At 52.5% G+C, this 18168-nt stretch overlaps 1 protein-coding gene across 4 annotated transcripts in view; it reads right to left on the bottom strand.

Annotated features, from left to right (window-relative positions):
* Nucleotides 1-18168, bottom strand: part of FBLN1 (fibulin 1) — a 95523-nt gene that overhangs the window by 56256 nt on the left and 21099 nt on the right. For all 4 annotated transcript variants that reach the window (XM_032140129.2, XM_032140131.2, XM_032140130.2 and 1 more), the window contains exons 3-8: nt 15381-15516; nt 13048-13210; nt 9753-9812; nt 7974-8075; nt 7240-7377; nt 5808-5945 (exon numbers count right to left, since the gene is read on the bottom strand). In XM_032140129.2, coding sequence (XP_031996020.1) covers nt 5808-5945; nt 7240-7377; nt 7974-8075; nt 9753-9812; nt 13048-13210; nt 15381-15516 — 737 coding nt within the window. The remainder of the gene's footprint in view (nt 1-5807; nt 5946-7239; nt 7378-7973; nt 8076-9752; nt 9813-13047; nt 13211-15380; nt 15517-18168) is intronic.

The raw sequence follows: 18168 nt of genomic DNA, 5'->3' as shown, positions 1-18168 counted from the left end.
TCAAAAACTGGATCTCCAAACAAACCCCCCTTCCCACCTCTTTGCAAAACCACAAATGGAGGGGCTCAACCCCCTCACCCTGGACCACAAGCCGCCTCCCAGCTGGCTCCCAAATTTTACCGCTGCATACCGCCTCAAACACCACCTCTCTGGCTCTTCTTCCTGTCCCTAAATCTCCAGCACCTCCACCGTTCACTGTGCCACATTGGGACCTGCCTGCCTGGCTTTTCCTGCATTCATCTACTCCACACACTGGGCACGGTGTTAAGGAGACAGGTGACCGTCCACGTGGTGCCAGCAACTCTGGCTCCCAGCGAGGCTCTAGGCCCCTCTGATGCCCGGGCTACACAGGGCCTATGCTGAGCCAGGCCCACCCGGGAGGTGCCACGGCTCCCTGAGCTCACTGCACGGCAGTCTCTTCCTTGAGTGGACACACCTCTGACATGGGGACGGTGGGGCATTTACCTTTGATGACACACAATAAGCAAGTGTGAACCCATGAATGGTCCAGGAGGGCCATGCTACACAGGGATTCCCTCCTTCTGCTCAAATTCGGAGGAAGAATACACAGATTGCACTTCCCAATAGAGGGAGTGGAAAAGGACCCAAGCGTCTAACCATCACCTTGGAGAACCTTGCTCACTTACAAAGCATCTGGGGCGGGGGGACAAAGAGAGGGAGTTATGGTGGAAGACCCCTGAGCATAAGTCAGAAAGGAGGATCCCTCTCCCTGCCAGCCAAGTTCACCCTCCTCAGTCAAATGAGTCAGCCCTTCGCGCTGACCATGCAGCAATTTACAGTTTACAAAAGCTTTTACATCCATGACCGCTCTCGAGCACCACAGCCAGCCTGCAAGTGAGGTGAGGCAGGTATCACTATCATTACTGCCTGCACTTTACAAACAGGAAACCAAGGTCCAGAGACTGAATGACTCTGGGCTCATGGCTGAAGTCAGGGGCCAACTAGGGCCTAGGTCTAGAACCAGGGTCTCCTGCTTTCCAGCTCCCTTAGATCAGTGGCCAGCAAATGATGGCCCTTGGTTCAAATCTGGCTTACACCTGCTTTTGTAAATAAAGTTTTATTAGTGTGCAGCCAGGCCCACTCTGTTACGCATTGCTTAGGGGTGCTTTTACACTGCAAAAGGCAGAGTTGAGTGGTTGCCACAGAGACTGAAGTTGTTATTTACCATCTAGCCCTTTAGAGAAACAGCTGGGTGGCCCCTGCCCTGTCACACGACTAAATGTAGCGTTTAGCAGAGTGGTGGCTGCCTTCCCCAAGGCGCTGCAGGCTCCTCACTCAGACTGCATTCCCCAAACTCTGTTCCACAGAACAAGTGTCCCTCAGAACAACAGTGTCCCCCAGAACATCGTGTGCTCCACAGGGGAAAGACCTGGCTATCAATGAATGAATGAATGGGAATGAATAAACAGAGAGCAAATCAATGTGAAGCGTCGGGTGAGTTTGGGAACATGGCGCCCGATCTCTCCCTCTCAGGGATTCACATAGGAAAAGCCCAAGCTGCCAAGGTCCCCATTCACTTGGCTTCACCCAGTGCTTCCTAGATTCAGTGGAACCCCTTCCTGCCCCAGGACCTGCCGACATCCCCAGGCAAGGTCAGCCAGGGCACGTGGGGAGCCCTGGCCCATTCCCTCCTCCCCACTCAAGAAGAAAGGAAGAGGCCGGGCGTGGTGGCTCACGCCTGCAATCCCAGCACTTTGGGAGGCCGAGGGATGGATCACCTGAGGTCAAGAGCTCAAGACCAACCTGGCCAACACGGCAAAACCGCATCTCTACTAAAAATGCAAAAATTAGCCAGGCATGGTTGTGGGCGCCTGTAATCCCAGCTACTTGGGAGGCTGAGGCAGGAGAACTGCTTGAACCAGCAAGGTGGCGGTTGCAGTGAGCCAAGATTGTGCCACTGCACTCCAGCCTGGGTGACAGAGCGAGACTGCGCAAGACTGTCTCAGAAAAAAAAAAAAAGAAGAAGAAAAGAAGGAGGGGAGGGGGGAGGGGGAGATGGGGGAAGGGAAAGAGGGGGAGGGGAAGGAGGAGGGGCAAGGGGAGGAGGGGAGGGGGAGGGAGAAGAGGAGGGGGAGGAGGGAATTCGAAGAAAAAGAGCAAAGAAAACCAGACAAAGCCATGCTGGTCTCAAAGCCCTCGGTGACCCAACCTTAAGGTCCTAGAAAATTCTCCATGCATGATGGGGCAGAGACCGCCAATTTCTGGGACCCTGATCCATCCCTTGTGCTAGCTCTCCAGGAAGAGCTCTGCTGCTACAGGCAGGAGGCTCGGATGGGCTCTTGGGGCCCCAGGATGGTTCTAGGAGCTCCGGGAAGATGGATTCTGGCTACATAAGGGAATCGGTGCTTCCCACCATGGACCATGTTCTTCCTGGGTGAGGGAGTGGGTACCACGGGCAGAGGTGTGGGAGCAGAGGACCCAGGGTGCGTGCTGGGGGACCAGGACCTGACACAGAAGCTTTTCAGCCCTCTCCCAGACGGCCTGAAACTACCTTCTATCTTGATGTATCTTCTCCTTAGAAAGAAGTATTTCTGCTGATGCAGTCGTTTTTAAAAAGATAAGATAAAGGTGCTGACATGAAATGATTTCTAAATACCCTGTCAAGTGGGGAAAAAAAGCAAGTCGCAGAACAGTCCAGTCCCATTTTCATAAAAAAAACAAAAAGTCTCAAGGCAGCAGAGCCCAGAAGGGCTCACAGACCCTGCCAAGAGGCAGGCAGGATCGGCCAGGGGAGGAGCGTTTACTTCCTGCACTTAGGTTTTGTTTGCTGATTTGTAAATCAAGACGTACATAATTTTTGAAATAAATAGAGATCTTTTAAAACAATGATTCCTGAGCTTGATTGCAAGGATTGAGAGCACATGAAAAGCGGAACCCCATCCTCATCCTGGCATCCCAAGATCAGGGTACCCTGAGGGAGCTGAACATTTGGCTTCCGATTCTGTCACTGAGGACCCAGGGAGATGGCACGGAACAGCTCATTGCCGCCAGGCTGGCCTTCAGCCCACAGCCTGCTTGCCAGTCCTGGAAGGACAGTGAGGGGACGGCTCCCTCAGCCCATACGCAGTGCTGCACCCTGTAGAGAGGAAAGTCAGGGCTAGGCTGAGACTTGCAAACGCTGCCTCTTTGTGGAAATCGGGGCTCATTTTGCCATGAGTCAGGGTTTCCATCCTCAGTCGACACCAGCCTCCTCCGGATCCCCCTTTGAGCAGGCTGCAAGTCTGAGCAGGACTATCCTCCCCCCTGGCCCTGGAGAGCCAGTGGCTTCCCTGCTCACCACCCCCTGCGCTGAGTGACAACCACCCCTCCCTGCTGGCAAGGGACTGGAGAGGGGCCAACTGGCAGCCGAGCCACAGCCCTCCCAGCTCAGAAGTCTCCCCCAGGGGATGACAGGGAAGCTGTAACAGAGGAAGGCTGGGGCGGGTTTCAGACGAGGCCTCTGTCCTAAGGGCTCACTGTTCCATTTGTCTTTTTTTCTTTTTTCTTTTGAGACAGAGTCTTGCTCTGTTGTTCAGGCTGGAGTGCAGTGGCACGATCTTGGCTCACTACAACCTCCGCCTCCTGGGTTCAGGCTATTCTCCTGCCTCAGCATCCTGAGTAGCTGGTATTACAAGGTGCCCACCACCACACCCGGCTAATTTTTGTATTTTTCGTAGAGGCGGGGTTTCACCATATTGGTCAGGCTGTTCTCGAACTCCTGACCTCAAGTGATCAACCCACCTTGGCCTCCCAAAGTACCAGAATTACAGGCGTGAGTCACTGTGCCAGGCCATATCCATTTGTCTTTAAATATCTCGGTGGTTAAAAAAAATGCAGTGGGGGAAGAGCTCTCTCTCCAAACCACTATTTCAAATAAATGATCAATACAGATTTTGCTAAGGGAAAAGTTGAAATAGAAGCAAGATGGAAATTTATACTCCCTTGCTCATGGTAGGGGAGAGGTGATGTGGCCACCCAGGTGGGGAGGTTCTGACTAGTGTGATCTGTAGCTGGGATTCCTCACCTCTTCTCCTAAAAAGTCTCTCTGACCTCAAAGGCAGGACCCAGGAGCGTCTGCCAAGCAGAGGCCGAGGGAGAGCCAGTAGATCAGGACTTAAGCGCTGACTGCAGTGGCCTAGCCAGGCAGTCAACCTGACAACGGCAGGGGAAAGCAGGACTCACCTCCTGTCTTTCCAGAACCAGTAATGCAGGCTGGCCAGCACACAGCTCCTCTAGCGTGAGCAGTCTTAAGCAGGCCTCCTAAATTCATACTAAGTTCACATGGGATTCTCTCTTTTCATATTAGTATTTCTCTGATATCAGCAGAGTTTCTTTTTTTTTTTCTTTTTTTTTTTGAGATGGAGTCTCGCTCTGTCACCCAGGCTGGAGTGCAGGGGCGTGATCTCAGCTCACTGTAACCTCCGCCTCCCAGGTTCAAGCGATTCTGCTGCCTCAGCCTCCTAAGCAGCTGGGATTACAGGCACCCATCACTACGCCCAGCTAATGTTTGTATTTTTAGTAACGACGGGGTTTCACTATGTTGGTCAGGCTGGTCTCAAACTCCTGACCTCAGGTGATCCACCCTCCTTGGCCTCCCAAAGTGCTGGGATTACAAGTGTGAGCCACTGTGCCTGGCCAGAGTTTCTTTTCTTATTGTGGTAAACTACATGTTCGCCACATGAACTACATGTGAACTACAAATTTTATGTAACATAAAATCTGCCATCGTAACCGTTTTAAGTAGATGGTTCAGGGGCATTAGTGCATTCACACTGTTGTGCCACCATCACCCCCATCCATCTCCAGAACTTTTTCATCTTCTCAAACTGAAACTCTGCACCCAGGAAACACTCACTCCCCATCCCCCACTCTGCCCAGCCCCTGGCACCTTCCATTCTACTTTCTGTCTCTATGAATTCAAATACTAACACAGACTATTTTTTATTTTTGTATTTTATTTTATTTTTGAGACAGGGTCTTGCCCTGTTGCCCAGACTGGAGTGCAGTAGCACGATCACAGCTCACTGCAGCCTCAACCTCGCTGCTCAAGGGATCCTCCCACCTTAGCCTCCCAAGTAGCTGGGACTGTAGGCATGCACCACCACACCCAGCTAATTTTTTGTAGTGATGGGGTCTCACTATATTCCCCAGGCTGGCCTCAAACACCTGGGCTCAAGCAATCCTCCTGCCTTGGCCTCCCAAAGTGCTAGGATTACAGGCGTGACCCACTGTGCCCAGCCAAGTATTTTTAAAATAATTTTTTAATAGGCTAAATGCCTGTGGCAGGGAATCACCACTCACCGAGTGCTTCCTGTGTACCAGTACTTCGCAAGTACCTCGCCTAATCCTGGCCTCAAGTCTATAAGCCAGGTATTATGATTACTCCCATTTTATAGAGGAAAAAAATTAAAGCTCAGAAGAACTAATTTTCTTGGGTCACTCTAACTCCAAAACCCAAGCTCTTTAATCTAAACCCAGATCAGCAAACTGTGGCCCTTGGGCCAAATCCAGCCTGCTGCCTATTTTTGTAAATAAAGTTTTATTGGAACATAGCCACACCCATTTGTTTACAGATAACCCTTGGCCGCTTTAGACTGTAACAGCAGAGTTGACTATTACGACAGAGACCATATGGCCCACAACGGCTAAAGTATTTGCTCTATTTGCTGTCCAGCCCTTTACACAAAATGTTTGCCAACCCCTGTTCTGTACACCATGCGGCCCCGCAGATTTCCAGAGGCCTCCCCAAGGCTAGATCGCTGGCCCCTCCTGGAATAACCCACTAAGCCTGGCAGCACACGTCTTACCAATACAGTTGCCTAGAGCATCTTGTATAAAGCCACTCTTGCACTGTAGCTTGGGTCGGCAGCGGAAGGATCCCAGAGTATTCTGACAGATAAAATCGGGGAGGCAGTTATGAATACCACTCTCACACTCGTCAATATCTGGTACATCATAAAAAAAGGAAATTGTTAGCAAGAGTCCTGCCAGAAGCATCTTACAACACTTTAAAATCACAAGAAAGTTTTTTTCTAATGCGCATTACTCAGACTATAACCCAAAACATTCTAATAGAGAAATCATACACAAAAAGGACTTCACTGAGCCAAATCGTGCTCCAGTTGCTAAAGACTTATAAAGCTGACTTTTTTCCCAAGGCTCTTATGAGGCAAACTGTCTGTTATAATAAATCACCCTGGCATTTTCCTGGCAGGTATATATATATTAGTATTCATTCACGCTAAGTGTATGTTTAGTTTAGATCATAAAGCAATTATCTTAGTGGCAACAAACACAGTCTCTATAAACATATTCATTCTGAAGCCTTCACGATAATCCAAATATTAACAAGGGTTACAGTCATGATAGGATGTGATGGGCTGCCCTTCCCTTGAAGTTCATGGCTGTCAAATGGTCAAATGTGTATACTCAGCTGGCTTGGCCACTGGGCTCTTGGGGTCCAAACCACCCAGCTGGTGTGAGGGGGTGGGGAGGACAGAATTTGCTCTGCGGCCCTCAGATGTCAGAAGGGGTGTGCCATGCTTTGAAGTCACTCTCATGATACAGTGAGTGACATTTTTACACAAGTGGATTTGTCCTTCTGAAAGGCTTGAAACGCTCTGCAAAACTGTGTTCTAAACGATCCTCATCAGAGCCTCCCCATCTGCCAAATAACACCTAAGGCTTGGCGGGGAAAGGCTGGCAGCCAGAAATGCCATGTGTTTATGCAGTGGAAGGGGATATGCTTTGAACTTCAAGGAAGCCTGGATTTGGATGGAAGGCAGCTGTTTTGCAAAAACAGTTGTGGGGTTTTTTTTTTTGTTTTTGTTTTTTGCTTTTTTTTTTTGAGAAAGTACATGTGAGAACCTGAAATTCATCCCTGGTCTTGATTTTAAACAATCATGCACTGAGCCTTTTTAGAAACCCAAATCTGCCATCATTTACTCTGCACCATAAGAACGTAAATCTTTCCTAACAGCAGAACTAGCTGGTACCGGTGCACTGCTGTCAACTTTTTCAATGTTCTGAACATTATTGGCAAGCACGTTCACTTTCCATCCCACCCGTCCAGACACCCTGGTGGGTATAACCACCTCCCTCCTGCAGATGAGCAGGCAGTCACCCAGGCAGCCACAGAGGGCGCAGGACTGCGGGAGCCCAGACCCCAGAGCTGCCCTTCCCACCGCGCTGTATCTACGCTGGGAGACCAGGTTTGTAGACTCGGAGCGCATGCTATACCTTTGCAGCTATTGTCCTCTGTGAGCTCATAGCCAGTCCCGCAGCTGCTGTCCCGCTGGCAGCGGAACGAGCCCACTGTGTTGATGCAGGATTCTCCAAGCCGGCAGCTGTGGCTGCCCGTGATGCATTCATTGACATCTAGGAGAGACCGAGGCAGTGCGGGGGTGACCAGCAAGAACGACCCATCCTAATACATCCTCAGAAGGAATGTGCCAAAGCCACGGTGGAAGTGGTTCCCTGCACCCTCACAAACTGAGCTGAGGCCCACCATGTGCACATCCAGGCTGTGGACTGCATGGAGTCGAAAGCAGTGATTTCTCTCCCCTGCTAACATTCGTATCTACTGCTTTTTCTGAGACTGGAGTTATGTGGTCCTCAAGAACCCCATCGGGGGGCAGCATCTTCTCCATCTCCCCCATCTCACAGACGCGGGGGCCAGGAGAGGCTGAAGGATGTGCCCAAGGCCACTCAGCAGATCCTGGATCCGGAACCTGGTTAGACCCCAAATCCATCCTCTTTCCCAGCCCCAGTGCTTATATTGTCTTGGAGGGAAGTCTTGGCAGGGGCCTCTGTGCTGCAAACTCCAGGGAGCACAAGAAAGCGAGTCCTGGGCTGCTCTCCACCCCTGAATGGGGTCTGGGTTGTACAAGGCAGGCCCTGCTCAGTCCTCCAGCACAGAGCTCCCAAGCACAGTGACCTGCCAGTCCTGCTGGCACCTGGGACAGAGACATTACCTTCACAGGAGACACCATCAGACAGCAGCTGGTAGCCCACGAAGCAGGAGCAGACCACCTCGTCACCCGTGTCTCGGCACTGCTGCTTGCAGGGCCCGCCTCCTGGAAGCACAGCGTGCGTGAGCCAGGGCTGGACGCACCCAGGCACCACGTGGTTTCTAGCTCCATTCAGGCTGGGTCACAGAAAACGCCCTCTGGGCAGATGAACCCAGGAAGGCAGGCTGACCTGGCTGGAGCCCACCTGCTGCCCTCCTGGGAGACCCCCAAGCTCTGGCTCTGGACACCCCCCAGGGGCTGCTGCTTCAGGTCCCAACCTCCCCGTCTGGAAAATCAGGTGGTGTGCAGGGTGCCCTTTGTAGGCTGGGGTGTACATGGAAGGGGCGAGGCAGAGAAGAGCTCACCGCCTGTCACGGACATGGGGGTGTGGGCTCCACGTGGAAGGCCAGGCTCCAACTAGGCCTCATGTACCTGCTCCTCACTAAACTCTCGAGCTGTCCCGCTGCTCCAAGCCCACTACCATGGCCTCAGCTCCTGCAGCTGCCCACCTGGCTGTGGCCACAGCCTCCTACCTGGTCTTTCTGCATAGCCCAGCAGCACCCCACAACCTGTTCTTCCTACAGGGCAGCCAGAGTGATGCTCAGAGTGCAAATCTCATCAGGATAAGCCTCGACCAGGGAAAGATTCTACAAGATACACTTCTAACTGCTGCCAGCCTACCTGTTTCTCGGTCCCCTCCCTCTGGCCCTCTAACCCCACCTCCTTCCCCGGCCCACTGCCTCCCAATACCCCGCTACAGTGGGTCTGCGCCCTTTACATGGCTTCAGGTCTCCCTGAGGACCGTTTCAGGGTTATTTCCCCAGCTAGTCCTGCCTCCTCCTTACAGACCAGCTCTCCCTTCCCCAGAAAGCTCCTCCCACAGTCCTGAGGCTTGCTGGGGTCACTCCCTTCCTCCCTCCACCAGGCCCCTGGACCGCGCCCCTGGACCAACTGTCACTGTACACTGACTGCATCATTTGGGGATTAAACTGGCCCCTAATTAACACCCTAACCACAGGGCGAACCACTGAAAGAGCTTGTGAGGCAGATCTGCAGGTCTAGACATGCCAGAATGTTCCATGAAAGAAAAAGTTTTATCATATGAAAAACAAACCTGCGAGGCCCTTACTTAAATGTGCAAACATCTCCTTGTGAGGCAAATGAATATATAGAACCGTGGCTGGGGGTCCAGGGGCACAAAGGCAAGGAACACTTAGCCCTGTCCTCTCCCCTGAGAGCCTGAGGGAGGCCTCTGTCACCTTCACAAGGCCTGGGGGCTCAGTAATGTGCAGGCTTTCCACATCAGCCCTCACCAGGGCCCCTCCTTGGTAAGCCCCCCCTTCCCCTCCCCAGCCAGCCCTAGATCTGGAAGGGGGAAGGGAAGGAGGAGCTGGGAGTCCAGGACTTCTCAGGGCGGAAGTGGCTCATGACTGGCTCCCAGCCAAAGGGTACTTTGCAGGGTAAACCAAAGCAAAACCTGGATTCCAACTTCCAATGAGATCAGCACTGAGATTCCTTGGTTTTGTTTTGGTTTTCTTTTTTTTTTTTTTGAGACAGGGTCCAGCTCTGTCGCCCAGGCTAGAGAGCAAAGGGGCGCGGTCATAGCTCACTGCAGCCTCAACCTCTTGGGCTCAAGGAATCCTCCTGCCTTGGCTTCCCAAAGTACTAGGATTACAGGCCTGAGCCACCTTGCTGGCCCCTTGGGGTTTAAATACCAACCCATGGGAGACGTCCGAGTCTCACCTCGGCAGCGGTCATTCAGATATGGGTCCTCTTGTTCCTCCTCGACCTCAACGATCTTATCTAAGGGGGAAAAAGACTAAGTCAGACATTTATCCGAACACCCATCTTATCTTAAAAGAAACTCCCAGCATTCTCTCTTCTTGTCACTATCAGGCAGTAATGCCCATTTGAACATCTTATATAAACAGCTAAGTATTAACTTTATCCTCTTTAAGATAGAATTACACTTGTAAATGTATAATTGATCTCTGATCAATTATAGGCCAGGCGTGGTGGCGGGCACCTGTAATCCCAGCACTTTGGGAGGCCGAGGCGGGTGGATCACCTGAGGTCAGGAGTTCAAGACCATCCTGGCCAACACGGTGAAATGCTGTCTCTACTAAAAATACAAAAATTAGCCGGGTGTGGTGGCATGCGTCTGTAATCTCAGGTACTCAGGAGGTTGAGGCAGAAGAATCGCTTGAACTCAGGAGTTGGAGGTTGCAGTGAGTCAAGATCACACCATTGCACTCCAGCCTGGGCAACAACAGCGAGACTCCGTGTCAAAAAAAGGATCAATTATAACAGAAAGACCACAGACACAAAGGCCTGTAATCATTGACTTCATGCTGGGTGATGTTCCCATAGTCCAAATTACTTGACCATCTCAGCAAATGCAGTCACAGCCTTGCTAACAACCAACACACGCCCTCCAAGTCTAAAGCAATACACGCAGTAAAAACTTGAGTCTCCTGATTGATTCTATTAAATGCTATTATGTGTTTGAAAAGGGTTACTCTCCATTTCTGTACTTATTTGTCGCAGGCCAGCACTGGTCTGGGGACCTTCTGCATGGCCCCCAGGAAGCACACAGTGGGTCCATGGCACAGGTAGCAGCGGGAGGAAGATGCAGCTGTGAAGACAAGAAGCCCTCCCAGAGGAGGGAGCATGCGAGGAAAGTCTGGGGCAAGGACTGAAGCAGATAAAAGACAGAGAGATAAAACATCTAACATCTGGAGCTGCAGAAAAGCCCAGAGACTGCTCACGCTGCAGACATAAATCAGTGAAAATCCACCCCCGAGACGCAGGAGAAATCCTCCACCAGCACGAATAGTTTAGGTTTGTTTAAAGTGAAAATGTCATCTCTGATTTCAAAAGCCAAGGAATGAGGCAGAAAGTTGCCCCAATCCCTCTTGATGACTGAGACATCTGAAATCATCTCAGTGGCATCCACAGGACCCCGGACTTGAAAAACTAAGAACAAGAAGTGAAAGATGAGTCCCGGGTGATCCGGGTCCGCTGTGACCCGGGACCCTACAGCCTGGACTTGAAAAACTAAGAACAAGAAGTGAAAGGTTCCCTGTGTCACCTGGGACCCTACAGCCATCAGCTTGACTTACAGACTACAGGTCTGAGGGTTCTTCCCTTTCGCCCCTTCTGGCACCTCCCCACCTCTTTATTTGTTTTATTATTTTTTTTTTTGAGACTGAGTCTCGTTCTGTCACCCAGGCTGGAATGCAATGGCGCCATCTCGGCTCACTGCTAAACCTCTGCCTCCCGGGTTCAAGCGATTCTCCCTGCCTCAGCCTCCCAAGTAGCTGGGATTACAGGCGCCCGCCACCACGCCCAGCTAATGTTTGTATTTTTAGTAGAGACAGAGTTTCCCCATGTTGGCCAGGCTAGTCTCGAACTCCTGACCCCAGGTGATCCGCCTCCCTCAGCCTCCCAAAGTGCTGGGATTACAGGCGTGAGCCACCATTCCCGGCTCACGCCTCTTTATTTTTTAAGAGAGTGGGAACAAAGCTCAGAGAGAGGAGGGAACAGGCCAAAAACCACACAGCAAGCTTGGCCCAGGCGGAGTCCTGCCTTCTTCCAGACTAATTCTGTTATAGCACAAGAAACCATGGCCTAAGTGTAAGAGACTACTGGACAGCCACGAAGTCTCCTGAACCCTGTAACTGAACCACACAGAAATGCAGGGCAAGGACACAGAACTGGGGGGCACACAGCTGAGAGCGCTCTTGAAGCTGCTCTTGGGGTCACATGCCCCTTTGCTGAGTAAGTGTCTATGATTTGACAGAGCAGAGCCAGCTATTAGCCAGCGATGGCCCCTAGCTGCTTGCCCATACATCAGCTCCAGATGGAGAGGGCACTGGCCAGGAGGTAGAAGACCAGGGTCTCCCTCCTCCACGTGTCGGCCGTGCAATCTTGAGCATCAGACCCTCACCCAAGAAGTGAGAGCAAGGCCAGCCACCCATGCTGCCCCGGGCAGCTGAAGGGACAAGGGGAGATGGTGAGGGCAGACACTTACGGGGCCAGGTGCTGTACCCAACCCTTGACACCCAATCTCACACTCCATCCTCCCAGCACCTGATGAAGTAGGACTGCAACTATCCCCACTTCCCAGATGAGGGGACCGAGGTACACATTAGGACCCGGATGGGAGCACGGATTTGTCCGATCCCAGACTCCAAGCACTCAGCGTCACTCCAGGACAGCGGCTTTCAGATAAGGTCACAAATATAAATGGCTCCGACAACCGGAGTCAGTCGATGCTGAGTTAAGGCAATGGTGACACGGATGCACATGTTACCTGTAATGGTTCATTTTAAGTGTCAATTTGGCTGGGGTATGGTACTCAAATATTTAGTCAAACACTAGCCTGGATGTTGCTGTGAAGCTATATTTTAGAGATTAATATTGGCCAGGCACGATGGCTCACACCTGTAATCCTAGCACTTTGGGAGGCCGAGGCAGGTGGATTACCTGAGGTCAGGAGTTCCAGATTAGCCTGGCCAACATGGTGAAACCCCACCCCTACTAAAAATACAAAAATTAGCCAGGTGTGGTGGTGCACACCTATAATCCCGGCTACTCGGGAGGCTGAGGCACAAGAATCACTTGAACCTGGGAGGCAGAGGTTGCCGTGAGCCGAGATCACATCACTGCACTGCACTCCAGCCTGGGTGACAGAGTGAGACTCTGTCTCAAAAAAAAAAAAAAGAGAGATTAATATGTAAGTCTGTTGATGCTGAGAAAAGCAGATCATTTTCATCAGCAGAAGGCCTTCAGAGAAAAAAGACTGGCCTTCCCGGGGAAGGCGGCGTTCTGCCAGCATACTGCCTTTGAACTCCAGCTGCAATGCCCCTCCTTCCCTGGGGCTCCAGCCTGACGGACTGCCCTGCAGATTTTGGACTTGCCAGCCCCCACGATCACGTGAGCCAAGTCCTTAAAATCTCTCTCCACTCTCGCTCTATATACACATCCTGGAGAACCTTAATACACTGTCTGTTAGGGAAGGAAGGGGGAAAATTACCCGTTTCTTGGAGGCCCCCGACATCCAAATCTCTGGTCTCCTGGCTCTTGACACAGCACGCCCGGAAGACCTGTCCACACTGGTAGCCGACCATGAGGCTGTACTCGCAACTCTGGCCCTGGGCCTGGGCCGCCCTCCCCAGCAGACAGCAATGGCAGCACCTCTGCAAACACAGGTGGAGATCCCAGATGGAGGAGTGGGGCAGACAGCCAAGCGGGGTCCACGAGAGGACTCAGGGGATGCCTCTCTGAGCCCCTTGTCCACATAACCTGGAGAGTGATGACTCAAGTCTGGCTTAGATACCACTTCTAAATGTCAGCAATAAATAGCAAAGCAAGGCCATCCCCCTACCCCAAATCATCTAGGTCCCAGTTTTGAAAGGAACCTTAAAGGGCCTGGCATCCACTTCCCCTCCCCACCCCGACATGCGATTGCACCCCTCAACATCCCTGACCTGCCCAGCGACCACCCTACTCTGCTCACACACCTCCAGGAAGAGGGAGCTTCTTATAGCACCATGCACCAGCTCCAAAGTTCTGTTCCTTTTGCATGGTCTGAGATTTCTCTACCATGCCCAGAAAAATGACACGCATGCATCTTGCCTCTCTGTTTTTGAGTTAGAGGGGTTCAGGCAGCAGGAATTGCACCGTGCATTTGAAAGCACAGGAACTTCAAGATGAGTCATCAAGCAAGGTCAAAGGACAGGGTGGCTGTCTGCCACCTGGACCCAGGTCCCAGTAGTTACTTCCAAGTCCCTGTGGCCTCACACCTGAGTCCCAGAAGCAACATTTGCCCTGACATATGAAAAGCCCTGCTTCAGTCTTTGTTAAGTGGTTATCCTAAGAGGAGCACAGAACTTTCTAAACAGTCCCCAGCAGGAGCCGGGAGGTGTGGCTTTGCCTCAGTTATGTGGCGCTGATGGGTCTTCCAGGCTGCTTATTCTACGCCCTCCGCTGCCAGGAAGCATAGGGAGCATCAGTCACCTCGTCCATCTTTTGGGGTGTGAGTAATCCTTCCCGGAAACACAAGTCGCTCATCTGCCAAAGCGATCTGTTCCCACTCCCGCTAGAATGTTCTGCGCTTTTTCCACACCTCTCAAGTCTGGGGACATGGGCACAGCTGTGTGCCAGACCGACGGCATCTGCAAGGCCCAGCCCTGCATTGGGTGTTGGGTGTTGGACACGGGGACAGTCATGAAACGCCCAAAGTCCTGGTTCCCAGGCACCCCCACCCTCACTCCAGCCAGCTGTCTCCTGGGCCACAGCCCTGCCCTGTGAAAGCCCACACAGGCCAAGGTGGGCAGGGGGATCGGGACCCCCAACTCCTCCACACGGAGTCCCTCCACAGCCCAACCTATGCGGAGAATCCCCACAAAGGAGCTCCCCCACCCTCTCCTGGTATCCAGACTTCATTCAGATTCTTGCTTCTTAAAATTATTCCATCACCTTCCTAACTAGGAAAGGGAAGCTTCTTCCAGGGAATGCATTTTCGTCATCTGGCACCTCCAACAGAAGCCCAGCTTCCAAACCCGAGCTCCTCCAGGCCCAAGTTCCTCCTGGCCGGGCTTGTTTTCCTTGCTAGCTGGGTGGTAAGGGAGGGATGGCCTGGACACCTTGGGTTTACTGCCCGTAGGCAGTGCCGTCAGGCACCTTTCCACGTCTTGCAAAGACACAGCCCTTCCACGGCCACAGCGGTCCTGAGTGACCTGCTAGCACGTAGGGTCCTAGGAGCACTCAGGGAAGAGGACTATGCCATTTATTCACAGCTTACCTTCAGGGCAGAATCCCATCTGGGTCCCTGACAGGACGGCAGAGAGGCCATTTTGGAGGGTGGGCCTCTCTGAACCTCAGTTTCCTCTTCTAGGGTGGTTATAGAGGTCAGATCTTATCAGAGGTCTTAGTGAGGGCCCATTTTTACCTCTGGACCCTGACTAGTCTGTGGGTAGAGAAGCCTGAAAGCCTCCTGGGTGGGGTGAGGGTGCCGACCCTGAACTGAGAAGAAGATTCTGGAAGCCCAGGAGGAGCCCTGCTTTGACTTCTGCATCTGCCCAAAGCCTGGAGACAGGCGGTTCTCAGGGCAAGGCCAGCTCACTTCACCCCTTGGCCTCATGGGAGACTCGGCCCCAGGTGTCCTCCGGGGTTTACGGCTACAAAGGAGGGGGAGAAACACTGGGGTTTTCCACCTCCCTCCTGGCCCAGGAACCTCCAGCTGCTCACAAAGAAAGGTGGCCTGAGGCAGGGAGCGCTGACAGACAGTGCCACTTGGCTGGGAGGGCCTGGGTCTGCCGACTAGCGGGGACAGGCAGCGGCACCCACACGGTCTTTGGCTCTCACCTTCACAAACGTGGCCTCCAGGCTGGCGTTGTCACCATGGGGAGTGGCACAGTGGTCCTGCTCGTTGGCCAGGCTGATGCCCGTGGCACAGTGCAGCTCCTCCAGCTGGCTGTGGCAGCACTGCTCCTGCACCATCCTGTGGGCAAGGGGTGGGCTGGGCCAAGGCTCTGTGGGCAGGGGGCCCAGGGCACGAGATCCCCGGGGGTAGGGGTGCTCTCACCTTTCAGCCTCCCCTTCCCTGCTCCCACAGACACAGAGAGAGAAACACACAGCGCCCCAGTGGCATACAGAAGGAGCTCAATTAGCATTTAGTTAGAAAGGCTTGGCCGGGCACAGTGGTTCACACCTGTAATGCCAGCACATTGAGAGGACGAGGTGGGAAGACCAGTTGAGCCCAAGAGTTCGAGACCAGTCTGGGCAACATGGTAAGACCCTCTTTCTTTTTTCTTTTTTCTTTTCTTTCTTTCTTTTTCTCTTTCTCCCTTTCTCTCTTTCTCTCTCTGTCTCTCTTTCTCTCTCCCTTTCTCTCTTTCTCTTTCTCCCTCTTTCTTTTTCTGTCTTTCTTTCTTTCTCTTTCTCCCTTTCTCTTTCTCTTTTTCTTTCTCTGTCTCTTTCTCTCTCTCTCCCTTTCTCTCTTTCTCTTTCTCCCTTTCTCTCTTTCTCTCTCTCTCTCCCTTTCTCTTTCTCTCTTTCTCCGTCTCTCTCTCCCTTTCTCTCTTTCTTTTTCTCTCTCTGTCTCTTTCTCTCTTTCTTTCTCTTACTCTCTCTCTTTCTCCCTTTCTTTCTCTTTCTCTCTTTCTCTTTCTCTCTCTCTCTCTCCCTTTCTCTCTCTTTCTCCCTTTCTCTCTCTCTTTCTCTCTCTCTTTTTCTCTCTCTTTCTTTCTTTGAGATGAAGTCAGGCTGGAGTGCAGTAGTGTGATCTCAGCTCACTACAGCCTCTACCTCTCGGGTTCAAGCGATTCTCCTGCCTTAGCCTCCCCAGTAGCTGGGACTACAGGCATGTGCCACCACATCTGGCTAATTTTTGTATTTTCGTAGAGATGGGGTTTCACTGTGTTGGCCAGGCTGGTCTGGAACTCCTGACCTCAGGTGATCCCCCCGCCTCAGCCTCCCAAAGTGTTGGGATTACAGGCGTGAGCCACCACGCCTGGCCTCTTTTTTTAAAAAAAGAAAGACAGAATGCAGCATGGTGTCTGGAGCCAGAGTCAGGAGGCCCAGTTTTGTCACCAGAGTGGTCGCGTCACTCCTCTGAGCACTAGGCTTCACCCACAGAATGTTCCTGCTGATTTGAAAACTAAAAAGGGGCAGGGGGCCGACTCTGGACCCAACCTTCCACCCCTTTAACAGGTCGAGCTCTTCTCAGTGCTCGTTCCATCTTCCAGGCTCAGAGCAAACAGCTTCTGAGAGTCCTGTTGGGTAGCCTACCCAAGGCCCCAGAGGGAGGGATGGTGGCTGCAATGGCACCTAGCTGCACAGCCGACGCCTCCCAGCCCTGCGGCTCTGGGGAGAGGTCCTCGACCTGCCAAAATCAGCTCCTCCAACACAACCATGAGGCTGTGACAGCTAGAGGCTGGCGTGGGCGGGTTCCAAAGGCAATGAGCAGAAGAGGAGTGTGTCACAGGTAGCCCCTGACCAGACCCAAAATAACCCCAGCTCCGGCCAAAGCCAGCAAGGGCAGGAAGAGCCACCCAACCCGTGCCTCTAGGAGAGAGGGTGGGGGCCTCCCCAGCTTCCCTGCACTGCCAGCCAGGCCACCTCTGCACAAAAATGGCAGCCGCCAGCGCACCTTCCCCCAACCTTCCCTGGGGGACTGGAGGTCTGAACCCGGCTGCCCATGTGTCTCCAAAACTGCCTTCAGGCTCTGGGATGGAATTACTGAGCTGAGCTAGCACACATTTCACTCATGCTTTCAGTGGATTTGCAAATAACAGGCGTTTCACTAAACTGCCAGAGCGAGCCACCAGACATGCGTGCATCCATTCAAAAACTATTGGCTGGCCAGAAAATCACAAGTGTTGGTGAGGATGTAGAGACGTTGGAACCCGTGTGCATTGCTGGTGGGAATGGAAAAGGGTGCAGCTGCTGTGGAGCACAGTTCCTCACGAAATTAAAAACAGAATAATCATGGGACCCAGCAATTCCGCTTCTGGGTATATATCCAAAGAGCTGAAGCAGGGTTTCAAACAGATACTTGCACACCCATGTTCACAGCAGTTTGTTGTTGTTTTTTGTTTTGTTTTGTTTTTGAGATGGAGTCTTGCTCTGTCGCCCAGGCTGGAGTGCAACGTTGCGATCTGGGCTCACTGCAACCTCCGCTTCCTGGGTTCAAGTGATTCTCCTGCCTCAGCCTCATGAGTAGCTGGGATTACAGGCACCCCCCACCATGCCCAGCTAATTTTTTATATTTTTAGTAGAGATGAGATCTTGCCATGTTGGCCAGGATGGTCTCAAACGTCTGACCTCAAGTGATCTGCCCGCCTCAGCCTCCCAAAGTGGTGGGATTATAGGCGTGAGCCACTGCGCCCGGCCTCACAGCAATATTATTTACAACACCCAAAAGGTGGAAGCAATCAAGTGTCCCAGGCACCTCAGGGTGTCCAGCTGCCTCAGGCTCACCCCCAACACCCCAGCCTCTATCTCACGGCCCCCTCAGCCACCTGGTTACCCTTGTATCTGGTGCTTCCTCCCTGGGACTGGCCCTTGCTGGCTCCATTCCAGCCACCCTGGCCGCCTTGCTGTACACACCCTCTCCTCTGGGCTCTTGCGCTGGCTGTTCCCTCGGCCTGGG

Source organism: Hylobates moloch, unplaced genomic scaffold, assembly GCF_009828535.3.
Source record: "Hylobates moloch isolate HMO894 unplaced genomic scaffold, HMol_V3 SCAFFOLD_19, whole genome shotgun sequence".
Lineage (NCBI taxonomy): Eukaryota > Metazoa > Chordata > Mammalia > Primates > Hylobatidae > Hylobates > Hylobates moloch.
This window is presented reverse-complemented; position numbering and strand designations above follow the sequence as displayed.